General features: G+C 31.8%; 2 protein-coding genes across 4 annotated transcripts; one reads left to right on the top strand and one right to left on the bottom strand.

The window, feature by feature from the left end:
• Nucleotides 1–358: 358 nt before the first annotated feature.
• Nucleotides 359–5292, bottom strand: hop (tyrosine-protein kinase hopscotch). Its single transcript, XM_072546031.1, has 2 exons — nt 5067–5292; nt 359–4202 (listed from the first exon to the last, which is right to left on the bottom strand). Exon 2 carries the CDS (start codon nt 4090–4092, stop codon nt 736–738), a length of 3357 nt encoding a protein of 1118 aa, XP_072402132.1. The 5' UTR covers nt 4093–4202; nt 5067–5292; the 3' UTR covers nt 359–735.
• Nucleotides 5293–6296: 1004 nt separating this feature from the next.
• On the top strand, nt 6297–19880 carry Gli (carboxyl ester lipase-like protein Gli). 3 transcript variants are annotated; one of them, XM_072545848.1, is made up of 9 exons: nt 6297–6684; nt 7737–8015; nt 8645–8794; nt 9648–10010; nt 10106–10469; nt 10577–10764; nt 11175–11663; nt 12239–12354; nt 14507–19880. In XM_072545848.1, the coding sequence occupies exons 1-9, from the start codon at nt 6376–6378 to the stop codon at nt 14811–14813; spliced, it is 2565 nt and encodes an 854-aa protein (XP_072401949.1). In that variant the 5' UTR covers nt 6297–6375; the 3' UTR covers nt 14814–19880. The 3 variants fall into 3 exon arrangements, with proteins under 3 accessions (XP_072401949.1, XP_072401950.1, XP_072401951.1); XM_072545849.1 differs by having other exon boundaries at nt 12239–12363; nt 14507–14642; XM_072545850.1 differs by lacking the exon at nt 6297–6684 and adding an exon at nt 6693–6709.
• The last annotated feature ends 852 nt before the right edge of the window (nt 19881–20732 follow it).

The following is a 20732-nucleotide window of genomic DNA, read 5'->3' as shown; positions in this document are numbered from 1 at the left end:
TAGGCCTGACTTTTCTTTCCACATCATCTAGATGAACTAACATTGGCAACCATTTCATCTTGTTCTAAATTAAGATTCATTGGAAAAAAATTTGTAAACTACTATGTCAATTTTACTGATCATCAGCGTTGATGAAAACGATACGAGGTCACATCTAAATCTGCTCCTGCCGTTGATAATGTATATTGCAGTTGCACGGGAAACAATGTATCATTAAATATGCTGCAGATGTAATTCTAGAAAAGTTAATACTAATATTTTCCAAACATTAATAATTTCTACAAGACAGTACCGGTTATTCGCAGCTGTGAAAGATAATGCAAGGAATTGGATGTTTAGGGATAGGAAAGTAAACAGATTATTGACAAATATATATTCAAGAACAAGTACAAGTTTTAACACGTTATAAATATAATTTAAAGATTGTTGAAAACTGTTTTATATAATTCTTATATTAAACACATAAATTACATTTGTCAGTCTGATTCAAAACCCAACACAACATCGTCAATTGTATACACCACTAATAATTCAACATATAGTAGCAACGGTTGAATCTGTATATTAGAACAAGGCAAAACACTATTCATTATATTAAAAAATATAATAACAAACTATGAGAAAAACCAATCATTCAACCATTACTAATATATAAATTGAATAACTAATGCATATATAAATATACTATTTTTATTTAAAGCTCAGTCAAGTTAAAAAGTTAATTCCCAAATACAATTAAAATTGGGACATAAGATCTGTAATTTCTAAAATTAAAGTAGAAAACATTGGCCTCTCATGCGGATCTGCCATCCAACATGGATGAATTATCCTAACATAAACAGTAGCAGGGCATTTTGGTGGAGGTGGGAATCGCGAACCTTTTTCTAAGGCTGCCAGTAAAATTTGCTGCTGTGGGGCCTGCATTTTTTCGTCCATATGAGCTAACATAGGCTCTTCACCAAAATTAAATAATTCACACATAGTAACACCATAAGACCAAATATCAGATCTTACTGAAAATTTACCATCTCGAAGACTTTCTGGTGCATACCACTTAATAGGTAACTCTCTATTAGGTGTCTTAACAATATAGTAATCATTAGTACCTATTACTTGAGCCAGCCCAAAGTCAGAAATTTTAACATGATTCTCATCAACTACAAGAATATTTCTAGCAGCTAAATCTCTATGAACAATATTCTTTGTTCCTAGATACTCCATTCCCTTAGCAATATCTAATGCGTACTTTAGAAGCTGAACCTCTGTAAGAGATTCTTTATGAATTTTTAAGTAGCTTTGAAGTGATCCATGGTGAACAAATTCCATTACGAGTGAGATTTCTGGTTCTCGTAGTACTCCAAGGATCTCAACTATATTCGGGTGCTTTAGAGATTTCATTATATTAATTTCTCGCTCAAAATCTTGTAAACATGAAGAGACAGAGGATGCTTTTAATTTTTTAACTGCCACTTTTCTCGGCTCTCCATCTTGACTATCTACAAATTCTAACGTACCTTGAAATACATCTCCATAAAATCCTTGGCCTATTCGGCCCTGAAGAACTACATTGTAGTTATCATCCAATTCAAAAACAGTTTGCATTGTGTTGAGACTATCTAGAGACGTAGTGGCTGTGGAAAGATTTAGATTTGAAAATATGGTTGAAAATTCATATGTACAAGACTCATCAAAACTGATATCATCATTGATCAGTTTTAACTGAGATGTGCTGTCTGATAAACTGTTATAGTCTGACATATCACTTGATAAATGAGTACTGTTTATTAAATCATTATAAAGTATTGTACTTTCTGTGATATTGGAACTATTTACAGAATAGCCACTTAAACTATGACTGTCAGCTTTACTAAACACCTTTGCATATGAATGTACTCTTCTAGAATTGTATACTTGATATAAAATTTGATTAACGTCTCGCATAATTGCTTGCGGCTTTTTTCTTTTGTGTGGATCATTATCCCAACATTCTTTCATAAGACTGTATATTTCGCTGGAACAAACAGGAGGTTGTGGTAATCTTTTACCACTGGCATACCATCTCATAGCTTGAAGGTGGTCGTTAGATTTAAATGATTTAATTTCTTCACCGTACATAAACATTTCCCACAGAGTTGTAGCAAATGCCCAAACATCAGCTTCTACAGACCTTTTGGCATAGTTGAGATTAGTATAGCATTCTATTGGAATCCAATGAACTTCAGAAGGTGTATACTCTGTGTGAATTCCTGGATCTGTTAATTTGACAATAAATGAATTCTCATCATGTACACTTACCATTATTTTACGACAACGAATTCTGCCATGAACTATATTGTTTTCTGTTAAATGCCATAAAGCTGACGCAATACTGCCTGCAGCTTCAATTAAATCTACTTGCTTTACAGTCTCTTTATGTGTTCTTAAATATTGATCCAGGGGACCTAGTCGAAAATATTCTAAAACAAGTGCAATATCACTAGTAAAAGCAATGCCATACAATCTAACTATTGAACTAGATTGTAAAAACGCCCACTGACCTGCAAGTGACAGAAACTGTTTCACATATCGGTCTGAATAATTATTCTTTAAAAGTTTCATAGCGACTTCAATTTTTTTACCTTTAGTTATTTTCCACATACTCCGATGAACTAATGTTATACCACTAAAGCCTTCTTTTTCTTGACCTTTAAACACCTGTAAACTTTTGCAATTTATGCATACAGGTAATGAGGGCATATTAATGGAATTTAACACAGAGCTGTCAGTCAATAAATCCCCAACCAAAGTCTCACTTCTACAAAGAAGAAGTGGCGAAATGTCATATTCAGAGGGAGGTAGACACTCCTGCAAGTATACTGAAGCATTAGGATCTTGATAAGCTGACATTAATTGTTGAATACTCTTATATTTTGTTAAATCATTAGCTAAGTCATTAGTAAAAATCAATTCACCACCACTTATCTTTTCTAATTTGAACGTTCTGGGCTTTAAGTTATCTTTTATACAAACATCTATGTAATAGTCATTATATTTTGATTCACTCTCTCTAACAATGAAACACCCTGCTCTATTTCCCCTTTTTTCTTCTAATTTAGCATAAGAAAACTCTCCTCCTACTGGACCATGACATTTCATAAAATGCAGCTTTTGTAGAGAAGGTGTATATACTTCTTTACAAATGTTAAAAGTCCACTTACAAGTTAACCTATAGTAACCATCTAATAGGCTTATAAATGAATATAGTATACTTAATGTGTTAAATTTTAAATAAAATGGTATTCCATTTCTACGACTAATTTCTGTTGTGCCATCATCTCTTATAGACACAAAACCAATATCTTCTATTGTACATATTAAATTCCACTGATCCTTCTTTGATTCCAAACAATATTTCACACCTGGTTCTGTAGGATGATAAGGAGAAACTTTTATAATTATATTACAAATAGACCCATCTTGATCCACTATAGCTTTATATGATTCAGATAAGTATTCAGGTGCCAATGTTTCCAACTGTTTTAAATACTCAGTTTTCACATATGATGCATCATGATCAGATTTCTGTAATTTACCAAGTGTGTCATGTATTGGCTTCTTGATAAAAAATGCATGCCTCTTTATAACCTCTCTAGGAATATATTTCTTATATTCACTCTCCACAGTTTCTCTTGGTATGTCTTTTTCTAACATTACTCTAAACATATCAGTAATCCCTAATCCGACTAATTCCCTTCTACACTTTTCATAAATAATATCTGGTATCTTATTTTCTAGAACATCATTTCTTGCTTGGTGGAAATAATAGTTATAGGTATTGATATCTAATTTCTTTAGCTTGAATACATTTGCAACTTTAAATCTTATTCTAAAGTCAAGAGGTGAAGGTTTTTCAGTGAAGGTAGCTGCTGACATAAGGAAAACATTTTTTCCAGTTAAACGAAGACCAAACACATGACGGGTCAAGTTTCCAATATTCAGTTGTTTACAAATATAAATACAAATATCTTCAGCTGTTGTCTTATTTGCAGTATAAGGAACTGAGATTGGTTTACTATCTAACACCAAATTGACATTTAAGTACAAGTCACCCATTTTATTTTCTTTGGGAGTGATATTACTAAAATAGTTATTCAATCTAGTTTAGCTTTGGATGCAGAAATTCTTAATAACACACATGGGTCTATGGCACTATCACCATGCATCTGAAAAATATTAATATGTAAGTATTATAATAATATTACCATCTTTAAAAATCTTTTTCCTTTAACACCTTATTTTTGAACATTACTATATAAAAAGAGACCTAGTATTGCCATTTATAGTGTTAAAATGTGAGCAATGACTTGGCTCTGTGATAATGAAAGATAGTAATCATATTATCATGTGATCCACACACAAAATGTTAAAAAGTTTATGGAGTAGGACAAATAGAAAACAATAGATAAAATGATACCTTGACAGATCTCTTTCTATCATATTACTGAGTTTTCATAGAGAAACAAACATAAAGTCATATGTACGCCCATGATTCAAATGAGATGCAGAAGTAGATGTTGCTTTAATATTAAAAATGTTGGTTGTGGTAGACTCCGGGTATATGTTACCATTGGGGCAGTGAAGTTGTTAAGATATGTACTTATTGTTTATTTATAACCTACATGGAAGGAAGAATCTAATAGACCTTACTTCTAATATCTTATTTTTAAATGGTTAAAAATATTAGGTAATATATTATTTCTATTTCCACCATTTACACTTTTTCACACAATTGACAGGTAACTTTCTTTTATCTAGATTTAAAAACTGAGATTATTTAAACAAAATAAACTAAATGGCAAAACAACACTATCTTTTTTAAACATTGCTTAAATAAGTACCTTAAATCATACAAATTTCTATTTTATTGACAGGTGCCTATAATAGACTATCAGAATTGATTTTAAAAATGTATAAATTCTCAAGATATATTAGAGTAAATATAGCTTTGCTTACTAAATTTTATGAAAAATTAGCTGTAGTGAATGGTAATGATTTAATATTAACAGTGAGGAAATATTTAATCTTACCAGTGAAGAAGCCTTAGATTCCCAAAAGTATTCCACAATAGACATAATTAATTATTTTAACATTTTCTTTATGAGCTGACCTTACTTCGTTTAGAAAGCAGAAATATTTATATTATCCTAAAAGAGGCTTTTAATTTCACTGTAAAACTAATCCAAATATTGTATTATTTTTTACTTATAATTTATTCAGCTTTCATATTTGACATTATTGACATTTTATTACAATTGTAGAGGTAGAATATCAGAATATCACAGATAGATTATACCAAGTTATTTTATGTCGGTTATCATTGTTCTGCACTATGTGTTTCTTTGTTGTGGACCTTAAAACTTATATGCTCTATCTCTGTAGAGAGATGTTCTGAATACTAAGATGAGCGATCCAACATGGAAGTAGAGGTCTGTTTACAGGATATTTTCTTGTAAAACAGACACCTGCTTATGTTTGAAGACAAAATAAAATAAATAATTTAATGTGGTCTGTTGATTATTATGATCAATGAGTGCGCAAAGGTATACAATTATCAATTTTGTAACCGTTATTTCCATTGTCGATTCTGTCACTCTTATGTAAAATACTTTATATATGTTCAATTTTAATTTTCAGTTTTCAGCAGAGTATTAGACACAGTATATTGCTGAAGAATTTATAAAGCAATATCACAGAATAAATAACAATCAGAATGCCCACTCTCAGATGCCGCCTTTGAAGTTTTGTCACGGAAACATAAACTCGAATTGAGAAATTTGTGACAAGCTACGAAAGAACTGTAACTTAAATTTTTAGAGATTAATAATTTAGTACATTTAAAATAATTTAATCCATTCTCTAACTAAAAGTACGAATAAAATAGTGTATATTATGTCTATAGTTGCCGTAAATAAATTAAACCGGGTTAATTATTCTATGCACACCAGATAAAATGTCACTGAACAGCACTGGTTCCGTTTAAAACATGGATGATTCCGTCTGCGTGAACGAGATGCGCGTACTTATGTTTTCAAGCAGAGTGGGCAAGAGTGGGCATTCCGGCATTCTGATTGTTTATTATTCTGTGGCAATATACTGTGCCTTAGCACCGACCGACCGGTGACCTTAGACAAGGAAAGAGATATGACCGCTCCCTAGTGGTACAACTAAGGAACTAAAATCATGATCAACTTCTATTGTTTTGAATGTTTTGTGTATTTTTTGCCGACACTGAAAAATGACAGTGAAAAATCCTTCCATCTATATTTTTTGGTGCTGTGTTCAGTTATCACTTGTCAAAATATAAACACTAAACACAAAAACAAAGTATGATGAACAATGGCGCCGCCCTATAGAAAACAGTATAAAATCATTTTGTTATTATTAATATTTTGTTTAAGTGATACTGGAGGGCAATACGATGAATACACAAGGTATTCAAATGGGTATCAACAAAACATTCCTAATTCATTTGACGAATTTGGCCCACGGCCACCATATATTCCCAATAATCCAGAGTATGATCATAGTTCTACATACTTATATAAAGGGAGAAGATATGGACAGAATTATAACTCAAATTATTACGGCCAAAGGCCAGGAGATCCCAGAATCAGAGGACAGGATGAAAGATTTTCATATGATAGGGTATGAAAGATTTTCATATGATAGGGTATGTTTTTTTTCAGATTTTAGAATTAATCATGACATACATATTTATTTAATACAGTAATATCTATTTTATATCCTAGCAAACCGAAAATAGCGGTAAAAGATCAATGAATTAATCATAAAGTAGTTTTAATAGTTTTTAATTAATCAATCCTTGCTCACAGTACTTCTTCATGTAATGAGTCATGATAATTATTATTATCATTAGAAATGAGTAGTTTTATTTTTTAATATAATTTCCTTATTTTCTGCATTATGAATTAAATACTACACTTTTTGTCCTTTATAAAATGATATATACAGTGTATGAATGAATGGCATGTACATAAATTATGTTTAAGTAATCCTGTCTTCTTCTTCTTCAGCCTTCATTCATCCATTGTTGGACATAGGCCTCCTCCAATTGTTTCCACGCTTCCCTATCTTTTGCAATTCTCATCCACTGTTTTCCAGCTATAGCTGTTATATCGTCTATCCATCTCTTTTTGGGTCTTCCCACGCTTCTTTTTGTTTCTCGAGGTCTCCAGAATGTCACTTTATGAGACCATCTGTTGGTGTCTTGTCTTGCTACATGTGCTACCTGTCTATTCCATAGAAATTGGGTAATCATGTAATTCTATTTTACATATTCATACCAGTTGTCAAATTTCATCAAAGTAATGCAGTGATGTTTTATTTAAGCTATTTTTCACACATAAACACAAGAAAACATATTCTATATGGCTACTTCCTACTTTGTACAATATTATTGATTTGCATACACAAGACATCCTTTGTAAAATCATTATTCACTAACATATTTACAACATTTTTAAACAATATTTAGTGAGTTATTATTAATATTTAGTTATTTTAACATGTGTCGAACACTATTTGTACTTAACTAAAGTAGGATGAACATTCCTAAAATTTTAACTAAAAACTAGGTGCTAAAATTTTAAAAAAAGAGTGTGCTATCGAAATAAGCTGCTATTATTGATTTTAATATTTAGGTATTGAAATATTTACTATATCATTTATATTTATAGGCTGGAATTGCAGAACCTATTTTACCTGGAATTCTAGGAGGTTGGCGAGAAGATCTACAAGGTAAAAAAAGGGACCAAACTAGGGAAAAACTAAGGGATGTATTTGTTGATACAGTTTATGGAACTGTTCAAGGATTTCAAGTTTACCTTTTTGACAATCCTGATCCAGAATCCTTATATAGACCAGGCTCAGAATTCATCGAAAGACAGCAAGGTATTGCAAGCGCCTTTTTAGGTATCCCATATGCTCAACCACCTGTTCTTGAAGGTAGATTTAAGGTGAGATTAAATAATATTGGAATGCAGCTATTTATTTTTTTATTTTCAATATTATCAATTACTTTCTGTCAATGTGTTTATTCCTGGTTTGGTATCATTCTGTTATTCCTCATTATCTTATTCCTACAATTATACTTCTTTTTCTTTTTTGTTTGCAATCTTAGTCCAGGCTGTGGATAAAAAAGGTTGATTTCATGCACAAATTAGTGAATTTTTGAAACCTACTCTGTGTTATAACATCTAAAAATATAGCCATACAATCATAAAACACTGCATTGGATAAGTTTTAATTTAAGCTTTTATTTTGATCAATTGTTCTTGCATAATTAGCACTCAGAATTGAAAAATGGTACTGAAAATGGTCATATTTTTTTTTTTTAAAATGCTTGTATAACACTTAATTTGTAATGTATTAGATTGAAACCCTTTCAGTTTACATCAAAATAAGATTTTGTAAAACCAGATCAGCCCTTTATTTTAAGTTTTATTTTATTGTTCTTCCCATAATATTCTATTCTATTTTATTTGTATAATGTGCATTTATTTAAAAAAAAAAACTATACCAAAGGCCCATGTATTATTTTATTGTACATTTTTTATAAAAAATTGAAATAAAATATATATTTTAGCCTCCGAGACTTCACAAAAGCTGGCAACTAATGCAGGCAGTGGATTTTGGTCCAGCATGTCCACAACCAGCTAGATACACAGGTGCTACTTTAGGAATACGAGATGTTGATGAGGATTGCTTGTATCTTAATGTTTTTACTCCTGACATAGTAAGTATTTTGCGAATTTTGTAGACTGGTTTGAACAGCATTTTGATATTTAACCTTATTTGATAAAACCTTAATAAATCCTTCATTTTATATAAGACATTCGTAATTTTAATTGTCTTAATCACTATGCAGTCACAAACTTTAATTGTATTTTTATGTTGACGCATACCAATCTTATTTCCTTTCTGTTCACCATGTCCCACTTCTTTGGGATTCCTTTACTGCTCCTTGTAGATACTCGACAGTCTTTATGTTAAATGAATGAAAATGAATAGAATATTAAAAGAATTAGAGAATAGAACACATAATAGAGGAAAATGGAAAGAAGTAATAAAGAAATGTAAAGAACTATTTAACAGAATAATTTATGCCCCAATAATTCCTTTTTTTATTCAGTGTATACAACAAAACATTTCAAGGTTTGTTTCTTTATTCCTATTTTTCTATCCAATTTATTTTTAGATAATTCTCTCTCTCCAATGGCACTATAGCTCAAATCGAGCATTGGCCTCCTCTAAACTAAGCCTTCAACCTTGCCGGTCCTGCGCCGATCTTCTACAGGTTCTCACAACTAGCAAATTTTATGCACCCACTACCACTTCATCCTTCCTTCAACCTTGTGGGGGGGATGTTAAAGCTATGCAATATTTTATATAAATTTTGTCTACTAATTGAGTCATAGGCCTTTTTAAAGTCTATGAATATGCTGTGGACATCAATGTTGTATTCCCACAACTAATTTCGATAATTCACTATATTGAAATAATAATTTTTGGTTCTGTAATCATTTATTGATCATTATCGATATTTAATTTGTCCATAATTTTCCATATATCCATTTTATATTTTTCAGACAGAAGGAACAGGACACAAATATCCAGTAATGATCTATATTCATGGAGGTGACTTCATTCATGGAGCTTCTAACACATTTCCTGGTCACATCATGGCTACCTTCTACAAAGTTGTGGTTGTCACATTTAATTACAGACTAGGAGCTTTAGGATTTTTGAGTACAGGTGATGTAAATTCCCCTGGAAATTATGGGATACTGGATCAAGCAATGGCTGTAAAATGGGTGTATGACAATGTAGAACATTTTAATGGTGATAGAGATAGTATAACACTATTTGGACCTGGTGCTGGAGCTGCTTCTGCTGGGTTGCTTATGGTTGCTCCCCAAACAAGTCATATTGTTACTAAAGTCATTGCACAGGTAAGACAATTTTCTCAAATATAGGAGTTAAAGACATTGTGGGAGAAATATACAAAACTTCTAGAATTTTCATAATTTATTTTAATTTATTTCAGAGTGGTTCGGCAGTTGCAGATTGGGCAATGATATTTGACAGATACAGAGCTCAGAATACCAGTAGAGTTTTTGGAAGACAAATTGGATGTAGCATAGAATCATCATGGAAACTGGTAAATTGTCTTAAAAATTCTAGAAGTGCTTTTGAAATAGGTAATGCTGAATTCCCACCTGAGGTAGGCCTTTTTCCTTGGGCACCTGTCATAGAAATGAATGTGACAGTGCCTGATTATGAAGGATGGGATAGAAAAGATTGGCATTTTATCAGTGACAATATTGAAACTCTAATCAAGAAGAGGTCATTTAACCAAGGTTTACGGTATATGTCAAGTGTTACCTTACAAGAGGCAGCTGGATTTATAAGTAAATATTTTTTAACATTTATAAGAATATATTTACACTAACAATAACCTATATTGAAGTAGATAATACTGTAATTGTTATATATTATTATATCTTGCAATTTTTAGCTTCCAGCAAAACATTGGAGCCCAATTTCAGAATAAATCAAGATTTTTTTGATCAAAAAGTAAGAGAGCTGGTTTTAAGGTACAACTATACTTTAAATCCCAATGGAATATTCGATGCAATAAAGTATATGTATACGTATTGGCCTGATCCAGATAATGTTACACACATAAGAAATGAATATATACAGGTAGGAACATTTTGATTCTTCTGAGTAGTGTTGTATTTAATTATCAGAAAAATGGTAAATCTGGCAACATTCCAAACATCACATTTCAAATCTTCATATTGCAAAATAGGTGTTTTCCCCTTTTTGTATAATACAGACTACCCATTTAAGAGATAATTAAGTCCATCCTGTGTATATACATATATGTATTATATTTTCTATTAATATATTATTCATACAGTAATGGCTATTTTTATTATACTATATTGTACTATAATACTTGGTTGCCCTTGTGTAATCTGTACTAAATTCTTTTTTTTTTTAACTACGAGTCCTTGGATTATTTAATTGTAAATTGTATGGGTCCTGAAAAACCCAAACCATTCTGTAAATTTTTGTTTACTATAGCTTTTTATTTTATTTTATTTTAGCTACTTTCTGACTTTTTATACACTGCTCCAAATGATAAAATGGTAAAACTATTGATTGAACAAAATGTACCAGTCTATATGTATGTATTAAATACTACTGTGGAATCATTTAACCTTTCTGAATGGAGAAAAGTTCCCCATGACATCGAGCACTACCTTTTATGTGGAGCGCCATTCTTAGATGTTGAAATGTTACCTTCTGAAGAACGATTTGTTCGTGATCAGTGGACGAGAAACGACAGAAATATGAGTCACTTCTTCATGAAGGCATATTCGGATTTTGCTAGATATGGAAATCCTACTCATACTCAAATTTTAGGACTACATTTTGAAGAATCTAAACACGGACAGCTAAAATATCTCAATTTGAATACGACTTATAATTCTTCGATAATGTGGAACTTTCGACAGACCGAATCAGCTTTCTGGTCTCAATATATTCCTACTTTGGTGGGCCATCTTGTACCTACTTATCCACCTACAACGGAGGTAAATATACTTATTTCTTTATTTATAAATTTAAAGAAATTTAAATCGGCAAAACGAAGTAATATTTTAATAACTAATTTTCCCATCTATTAAGTAACAGCCGAACTAATTTCTCACTACCAAAACTTGTTACGGTAATATCAACAAAATCCCTAGTTTGAAATATTATAATTTTATCTTTAGGTACAGTTAATTTAAAAATTGTGGCAATATGGATAATGAACGTTTGCTTAAAATAAAGCTTTTTGGATAGTTAATCATTTAACGTAGTTATTTTGTACCCAAGTTCAACAATGATTAGACAATACCAAATAAGTTAGGCAGGTTACCAAGTAAGTGATGACATGGATTCATTTAAGTACAGTTATGAAAAATGTACTGCTTTTTTTGGAAATTTGAACTAGATATCATTAAAATAGAAAGTTTACAGTTCACATACATAATCATAAGTTAAAGATTTGTTTTGAAATAGTGATGATAACTGTACCTAAAAAGTATATCAATTTTAACATTGTGACATACCCCCATAACGTGCAGTGGAAAAGATAGTAAGATTTTTTCTTATTTTATTTTAGTTTTGGTGGGAACCAAGAGCGCCATTGCAAATAGCATTCTGGAGTGTTTCAGGAGCTTGCTTGTTGTTAATTGTACTTCTTGTCATTTGCTGTATTTTATGGAGGAATGCAAAGAGGTAAGGAAGGTAATAAAAACGTTGTTGCCTTAACGTAGAAGGTTTCCGGTATGTAGTTAGTTGGAGTAGTCAATTTTTTTTAAATTCATATATTACTTTAACTGTAGATAAGTCACTACTAACTAAAGTAACTTGCAAGTTGGGTTTATAGTGTACTTAGCTTTTTCTATGTGACATGCTCCATCTTGTTTAACGAGAATCAATACACACTAGGTCATGGCACACTGTAGCTTACTAAATTTTGTGTGTATGGTACATTTAACGAAGTTGCGACTATTTTGGATTAGGATTGAAAGTTTCATCATCATTCTGGCTTTACAAAAGAATTTCTCTCCAGTTGTCCGTATCAATCGCCTTTCTCTGCCAAGCACGTATTCCCATATTTCTCATGTCTTAATCGATGTTATCAAGGAACCTTGTTCTGGGTCTTCCTCTTCTCCTCTAACCAATGGGTCTATCAAGGAGCGTTTTTCTCGCTGGATCATTTTGTTCCATCCGCATTACATGCCCTATCCACCTCGGACGTTCTATCTTAATATGTTTTACGATATCAGGTTCCTGGTATATTCTATAAACTTCGAAGTTGTATCGGCTTCTCCACACTCCATTGTCATTCACTGCTCCATAGATTCACCTTAGTGCTTTTCTTTCAAAACATTCTAACATGTTTTCATTATTTTTTGTTAGAGTCTAGGTCTCTGAACCATATGTTAGGACTGGGCGTATTATTATTTTGTAGAGTTTTTTTTGTATTTTTCGATATAATTGTGGATTTAAGGAGGAGATTGAGCCCAAAATAGCATCTGTTGGCCGAGCAAATTCTGCAGTTTATCTCTGCGGTAGTATTATTTTCAGTGTTAAGGAGCGCTCCCAGGTATAGTTCGTAGGATTTGTGGTTGCGTGCTTATTTTCATATACTTCGTTTTGTTGGTGTTTATTATTAAACCCATGTTTGTAGTTAATTTTTTTTTAATGCTACATACGCCTCTCGTACAGCGTTTTCAGGTCTCTCAGCAATATTGATATCATCAGCATAGGCCAGGATTTGCACTGATTTATTATATATTGAACAAGTGATTGTGATTTGTGACATACGTATTACTTTTTCCAGAGCTAGATTAACCAGTATATAGGAGAGAGGGTCTCCCTGGCGCAGCCTGTTATTTTTTTTAAAAGGTTCAGGCAGTTCCCCCTGAATTCATACTCTACATTCAACTTTTTCAAGAGTTAGTTTTGTTAAATTTACCAACTGATTTGGTTTTCCTAGCTCTTTCATTGCTTTAATTATTTCTCTTCTATTCACAGAGTCGTAGGCTGCTTTGTAGTCTATAAATATAAATGAGTATCAATGCCATATTCCAGTGTTTTTTTCCAAAATTTGTTTCAGGGTTGCAATCTGATGAATTGTCGATTTACCATATCTGAAACCAGCCTGGCATTTTCCTTCTATCCGTTCTGCATATGGTGCCATACAGTGACATAGTACTGTGGAAAATATTTTTTACGCTGCATTTAGAAGGCTTCATTTTTAGGCTTCATTTTTTCTTGCATTCATCGTCAAACCAATGATTTTTACGGGCACAAATTTATGTTCCTATTTCATCTTTCGCTGCTGCTTCAATGTCTTCCTTTATTCTGGTCCAGTAGGAGTCTATATCTGTCTGGCCTTCTTCATTTACATTTTGATTTCTTAGCTTGTTAGTGATGTTTTCCGAGTACCGTTCTGCAATTGTCGCTTCTCTCAGCTTTTGAACATTCCATTTTTTTATATCCATTTTATTTACTGGTGCTTAAAATTCTTAAAATGCAATGTTGAGATCACTAGGCAATGATCTGAGTCTATGTTTGCGCCTCTATAACTTCTGCAGTTTATTACGTCTGTTCAATGCCTTGAATCTATTAAGATGTGATCAATCTGACTTGTTGTTCTTTGTCAGGGGAGGTCCAGGTTACCTTTTGTATGTTTTTGTGTTCAAAATAGGTGCTATCGACTGTCATATTGAGTGCTGCTGCTAAGTTTTTCAGTCGTAATCCATTATCGCTACTGATGTGTAGGCTATGTAGGAATGAAAGTTTTGGATTAGTTATATTACAGAGAAATACAATATATTTTAATAAACACATATTTGAATAATACAATAATGTGTTTTAGGTCATCAGACAGATACTACAACCCTTATCTTTACACCACTGACAATGACGCGGACAATGATGGTATCGAGAACAACCGCAGTCCTGAAGTCAACGAGTACATAGAAAAATACGGTACTCGCATAGTACCTCCCCGCTCCTACAGCGAGTCTTCTTTCCACAGTGTTTCCATGAAAGAGATGCAAGGTTTTGTAAATAGCAACCCTAGTGTAGAGTCTCATCCTCCTAGACAGGGTACGCCAACTGCACCAGTTAAACGAAAAAAACAACCTGAGTTACCGCCAAGCATTCCTCAAACAGACGTTTAGAAGAGTCGTACTTCGATTTCAGAAAGCCTTTAAAATTTTTTAGTTTTTATTATGTATAAACAAATGTTTTTTGTGTAAAACTTGGTTATAAATTAAGTTTAACACTAAGGAATCAAAATGTTGAATATTGTTTTTAAGTTTAAGTTTTTTGCTGCTATATTGAGGCATCTTAGTGAACAATGAATCAAAATAATGTGTTCAAATTATACTTAAGATTATTATAATATAGTACCTAAAATTTTTTGTGTGGTATGTCGAGTTCTGTTTGGTGAAAACAAAACATAAATCATTATATTTTGAAAATAGTTTGTAGAATTATGCAGTGTAGCAAAATAAACAAACGATATGACTGAAATAACTGACAGGGATAAATCAATTAAATTACTCTTGGATGTGCCTGTGTTCGTTTCTGATTAGATGGTCAATATTCTTCTTAGGTATCTCGCTCTATGCCCTAATTAACTCCTCCCTTTTGTGAATTGTATATTTATTGAAGGTAAATAAATTTTCTAGGATATATAGGAAGGTCTTAACTTGTAGAGGCAATTGAATTTTTTCCTGAAAATCAGTTAGTCTTTCCAAAAATTTAACATCTCTTGACAAGAATACCTTATTCTCTTCCTTAACCCAAATTCTGTATCTTTCTTCTCCATCACAACCAATCAAATAGCCTTTGATTGCCTTTTTGTCAATTTTCTTTCTTGTTTGCACTGGAACATGCGCCTAATAAGTTGTAGCTATGATTCTTAGGTGATTTATTTTAGGTTTCTTAGCTATTCATATCTAAGTTCCCTTTCACCATTGACTTTTCTGTTCGATTCAGGATATAAATTGCTGTACCAACTTGTTCTGTCCATAAAGATTCAGGGAACTGTACTTTAGAATTAACCTCTATTTTCTGACCATTTCAACAATGATACGATTTTCTCGTTCACTAGAACCATTTTGCTCAGGTGTGTACGGAGCAGTTAATCTCTGAATGATTCCGTGTTCTCTTAAAATCGTTATCTGACGTCTTGATTGTCGAATTCTCCACCATTAGCACTAAGTAGTTTTTTAATCTTATGTCCTTGAGTTTTAGCATGGGCGATCGTAATGTTCAAAACAATTTTGCTTCTGATTTTTGCCGTAACAAATATCCATAACGAAATTTGGTGTAAAAATCTTTAAATACAATCAAATACCTAAATTTCTTATAAGAAATTTCAATTGGACCACAGATGTCAGTTGACATTAATTCTCCAGGTGAGGTTACAGCATCTTTTGTACCAAAAGGGAGATGGTGGGCTTTATCATAAACGCAGGGCTCACATGCGTATCTTTCAAGCTTGAAATTTATTAAGGTCAGTCTTGAGCTTTTCTTGCACATGTTTCACATATTGATGTCCCCATCGCTCATGATAGAGCTGCAGCAAGGAACTAGCATTGTCTTCTGCAATGTTGATCTCGTTCAATCTTTGTTGTTGTGGAATCATTGCTTTAATGACACATTTGAATAAAGTACCTCTTACTTCTCTTGTTCCAGTAATAACAACTTCTTTATTAATTTCTGGTTGACAGTGTGTAACATTAGATATAAAAACACTGTTTGGATTTTTGTCTTGAGTTGCTAATACTGAGAACAGATTTTTGAGGAACATACCAGACATCACTGAGTTTAATGATTCGTTCTTTGCGATTAGGAGTGAATGATTTTACTTCAATAGATCTTTTTCTAGTGTTATAAGAACTTCTTTGTCAGCTGATTTAATATTAGTAGAGGATTGAAACTCTTATAAGTGACAAAATATTCTGTCTTGTTGCACCATTGTCAAACTACTAATCATCTTTTCATTTACAATATCAACCGCATATATGCTTTTTCTGAAACTATCATCAGGCTTATATTGTTAGCGTTAGCTATCCATTTTCGGCAAACTTTGACCCAATGTCCTTTCTTTTTATAGTAATTGCAGAATCGATTGGATTTTTGTGGGTTTGTTTGTTTTGTGGTGAGCTTCTGAATTGCTAGTATCTTGCTGACAATCATTCTTGGTAAAATTTCTTTAGAATGTACATAGTTGAGAAACTAGTCCATCAAGAGTTTTGTCTTTATCTTTAGTTAATAGCATCCAACTAGACTTAAAGCTTTCATACTGACTAGGTAAAATATGTATAATTTTGCATATCATCATTACATTTGGTACCTTACTTAGTTGCTTCATTTCAAGTCCGTAATTTAGCTCATTGAAAATTCGTTTTAACTTTGCGATATGTGTTGACACATCATCTCCAACGCTCCATAATAAAGAAAAGAAATCTGAGCAAAGTGTAAACAACTGATCTTTTAATGAGGCTTTAAACTGCTGCTTAAGAGCGAGCCAAGCATCAAAAACTGATTCTTTGTCCATAATTTTCTGATAAACGTTGTCATTGATAGCACTAGTTATGAAACTTTTTGCGTGACTATTTGCTTTTCTATAAAAATCAGTTTTGATCTTATACTCTGTCTTTTCAGCTTCAGTTGCTGTTTCTGTTATAGGTTCAGGATTCATTAACTTCTCTTCTATCACATCTAAGCAGACTTCATGGTAGTCCTGCATTTTACTTTTCAACTTTGGCCATTCCGATTCTCCATTTAGTTGTTTAGTATTACGTTCAAAATCCATTTTCTCGATTTTTCTTTTTCAGCCTTGGAATTTGGAAGCATTTTCTTAATTTTTATATAGAACGTTTTCCTATTTTTTTACTAGACATCTATTTTATCTACAAAACTGTGGTGTCTGGGCTCCCATAACCTTTTGTGAATTATATATTTATTGCAGATAAAATAGGCAAAATGTGTATTCTTAATAGTAATGTTTTTATTAAAATTATTTGGGTTACCAACTGTAATATATCACATTAACTTGACATTAGAATAATACAAATACAATGTGAAAAACCCTATTAATACTAAATTTCAACTTTCCCTAAGAGTTCGAGGAGGATGCTCTAAATTCTCCGATCCCTCCCACACGTGTTCAATTCTCTCTGAGGCAGGGCAAAAGATTGGCTTTAGTCTGTTCAAAGAAAAATTTTTATTAAAATAAAATAATTTATAATGGGTGATTGAGTGGGCATTTCTATGTCACTTAGTGTAAGTAAAACCAAAAATTTTTGAATGAAAACACGTCCGAACTGTAATCCTGGTTTCACCTTGTAACTAAAGTTATGATGTATCTCAATGTACCAAACAAAAAAACTTACGTGTTGTATATTAGCGTAAGTGAGTATGTGATTGGATTACCGATAAGGTAATGAAGTTTATTAGATATATAATAAATATGACAGTAAATGAAGTATTTGTTAAAAATGATAAAATTAAGATACAAATTGTTTTATTAAGTTTCAAAACCGATATTATTCCGGTAAAAACTTCACTTTTACTTCACCATTTTCTATATTCATTGGTTCGTTTAATTCGTTTTCTATGTTTTTTATATATTGTATATTTGCTTTTGTTTTTTTATATATTTTTTATATACACCTTTATAGCTCAAGAAAATAAGATTTCTCTTGTGACTGACAAATCCAGGTGTCTGAAATATTTTTTTAGTTATTATAGGCTTATATAAAGACCTATACCTATACGTTTTTTGCAGAGATTTCGGTGGCTTTTTTATTTATTAACACTTTAGTGTAAAAATGACATTTTTTCGATTTTTGTTCACCAATAAAAAGCTTAGTTAAGGTAAAATTATAAAACTTTATCTTTTAATACATAAAAAAAGCTTTAAAATGGGAATACAGGGAATTAGAATATTAAGTGAAAATTAAAATTAGAATTGAGATAATTAATGACAGAATATTTAATAAATAGAAAGTTGAATGAAAATAATGAATGAAAGAGTTGAGCGCTAACTATTTTTAGAATATGAAATGAAAGAGAAGTTAATAAATGAATAAAATCAAAAAAAATTGGAATAAAGTAATTATTTAAAGAAAAATAACAAACATATGCCGTTTATAACTTTACACTTTACCTCAAATATTAAGCTTGTTAATAACAAAGAAAAAATTACATTTTTTACATTAAAAAAAGACGCCGAAATGTCTGCAGAAAGCGTATGTTTTCTTTATACAGACCTATAAAAATAAAAAAAAAATTAGATACTTGGATTCGTCACAGTCCCTAACAGGATCTTTTTTTGCTTATTTCCCTGCACTATTAGTTTATCTTTTGTATAGTATGTGGTAACAGTATATTATGTGTACATACCTGGAAATGACAAAAGATCATGGTTAAATATTTTAAATTCTAACATTTTTTTAAAGAATCATAATTCTTTTAAATCAAATAAAAGAATTGATACTTTTAACTTGTTATTAATTTAAAGTAAATTTAATAGCATATATGCTCAAAAGAGTACTTGATTTTTTTATTTCAAGAACAACAAGTTGGTTGATGATACATGTCATAAAAATGTGCTATTATAAAGAACTTAATATTCTAAAATATAGTCAAAGAGTTTGTATTTATCGTTAGCAGTATTACACTAGACATTCCAAGTATTAATATACGTATCTGTGATGAATTTCGCAAAGTATATTCCATCCAGAAAAGTGCATTATTAGACATTTAGTATTTAATCAATACTTAATCATCACTGCCATAAATCTTAATGAATAAATGATTAAATTTGAATATTATGTAGGAAGAACTACATTCTATAATCAATCAATCCGTCCATTTATGCCTTTCTATATATGCCATTATACAAATATACATATACTGTTTGACTGAATTGCTATTTTTAGTATAAAATGTTAAGATGTATAAGACTTTTGCTATTATTTATTGTATAACCGACGCTTTTTAAAAAAAAGTTGCAATAGGTTGTAAATATGTTAGAGACTCTTACAAGATAGATAGATGTATCTGTCACGTTTATGTAAATTTAATATTGTTTACTACAACTAATTTTATTAATTCGCGCAGCCCAAAGTTATTGGCAAAAGCTATTTCATAAGATGTTTATGTTTCAAGCATTGTTTTAACGATATTTGTACACTATTTAACGAAAATAAAATTTTTGTTTTTATAAATTACAATATATCATTTCACCCTTCCTATAAAAAACCCATAAATTCTTGTTCCAACTGTAAACACACATCAAAATCGAGTTCGTTATATAGAATGTAACGATGTGCATTGCCACGTCCCGTCAGCGCTCCGTACACATGCATTCCCACCAGAAGTTCCTCTACCATCGATGCACGCTAGAGGAGATGGAAGGCCGACGAACGTTAAAACACCAGAGAGAAGCTAGAGTGTTAATCTGATGGGAACTCCAGCGGGCCTCTGGGTGTTGACTGGAGACCAACCGTCCTGAGTTCTATCAGAGTATAAATCTGATAACAACTCCACTGCTCCTAGGGTATTGACTGAAGGCCAACCGCGTCTGCTGAGTGTTGATCTAGTGGCAGTTCCGTACCCGGTCTTGGAGTATTGATCTGAGATAGGATTATTCTTTCCCGTGGCCAAGTGTTGATTAGTCACTTTCCGCTCCTCGCCGACCGAGTATTAATCGGCCTGTTCCATTTCTATTTCTCTGATCCGTCCTTCCTTTCTTCGCTGCGTGTTTATTAACAATGGATAATTTTTCGCCTCTTGGGGCCTCTGAATAAGAAGCTCCTGGAGCATTATTTACCAAATCATATAAACTCGATATTTAATCCGCCTTAAATTGGCATCCGTCCTTTATAACATTTAGGTATACAAATGACTTACCATTGGTTTTCTAGGAAAAATATTTTGAACAAATAGAAAATAAATTGTCGGCTACACTAAAAGAGCTAACATAGTAGGTACTTACCTACTATAACAATAACCATCTAAAAAAAACATTCAAAAATCTAAGTACACTTACTACCTAAACAGCCAGCATGCTAGGAACC

This window comes from Diabrotica undecimpunctata, chromosome 10, assembly GCF_040954645.1.
Source record: "Diabrotica undecimpunctata isolate CICGRU chromosome 10, icDiaUnde3, whole genome shotgun sequence".
NCBI classification, from domain to species: domain Eukaryota; kingdom Metazoa; phylum Arthropoda; class Insecta; order Coleoptera; family Chrysomelidae; genus Diabrotica; species Diabrotica undecimpunctata.
The sequence above is the reverse complement of the archived record's forward strand: the minus strand, read 5'-3'. Positions and strand labels throughout refer to the sequence as shown.

Bases quoted from the DNA above. Each gene is read 5' to 3' on its own strand.
- hop (XM_072546031.1), bottom strand. From the start codon at position 4,092: ATGGGTGACTTGTACTTAAATGTCAATTTGGTGTTAGATAGTAAACCA.
- Gli (XM_072545848.1), top strand. From the start codon at position 6,376: ATGGCGCCGCCCTATAGAAAACAGTATAAAATCATTTTGTTATTATTA. The intron at 10,470-10,576 runs GTAAATATTTTT...TGCAATTTTTAG, and splicing joins AGAGGCAGCTGGATTTATAA to CTTCCAGCAAAACATTGGAG. The intron at 10,765-11,174 runs GTAGGAACATTT...ATTTTATTTTAG, and splicing joins TAAGAAATGAATATATACAG to CTACTTTCTGACTTTTTATA.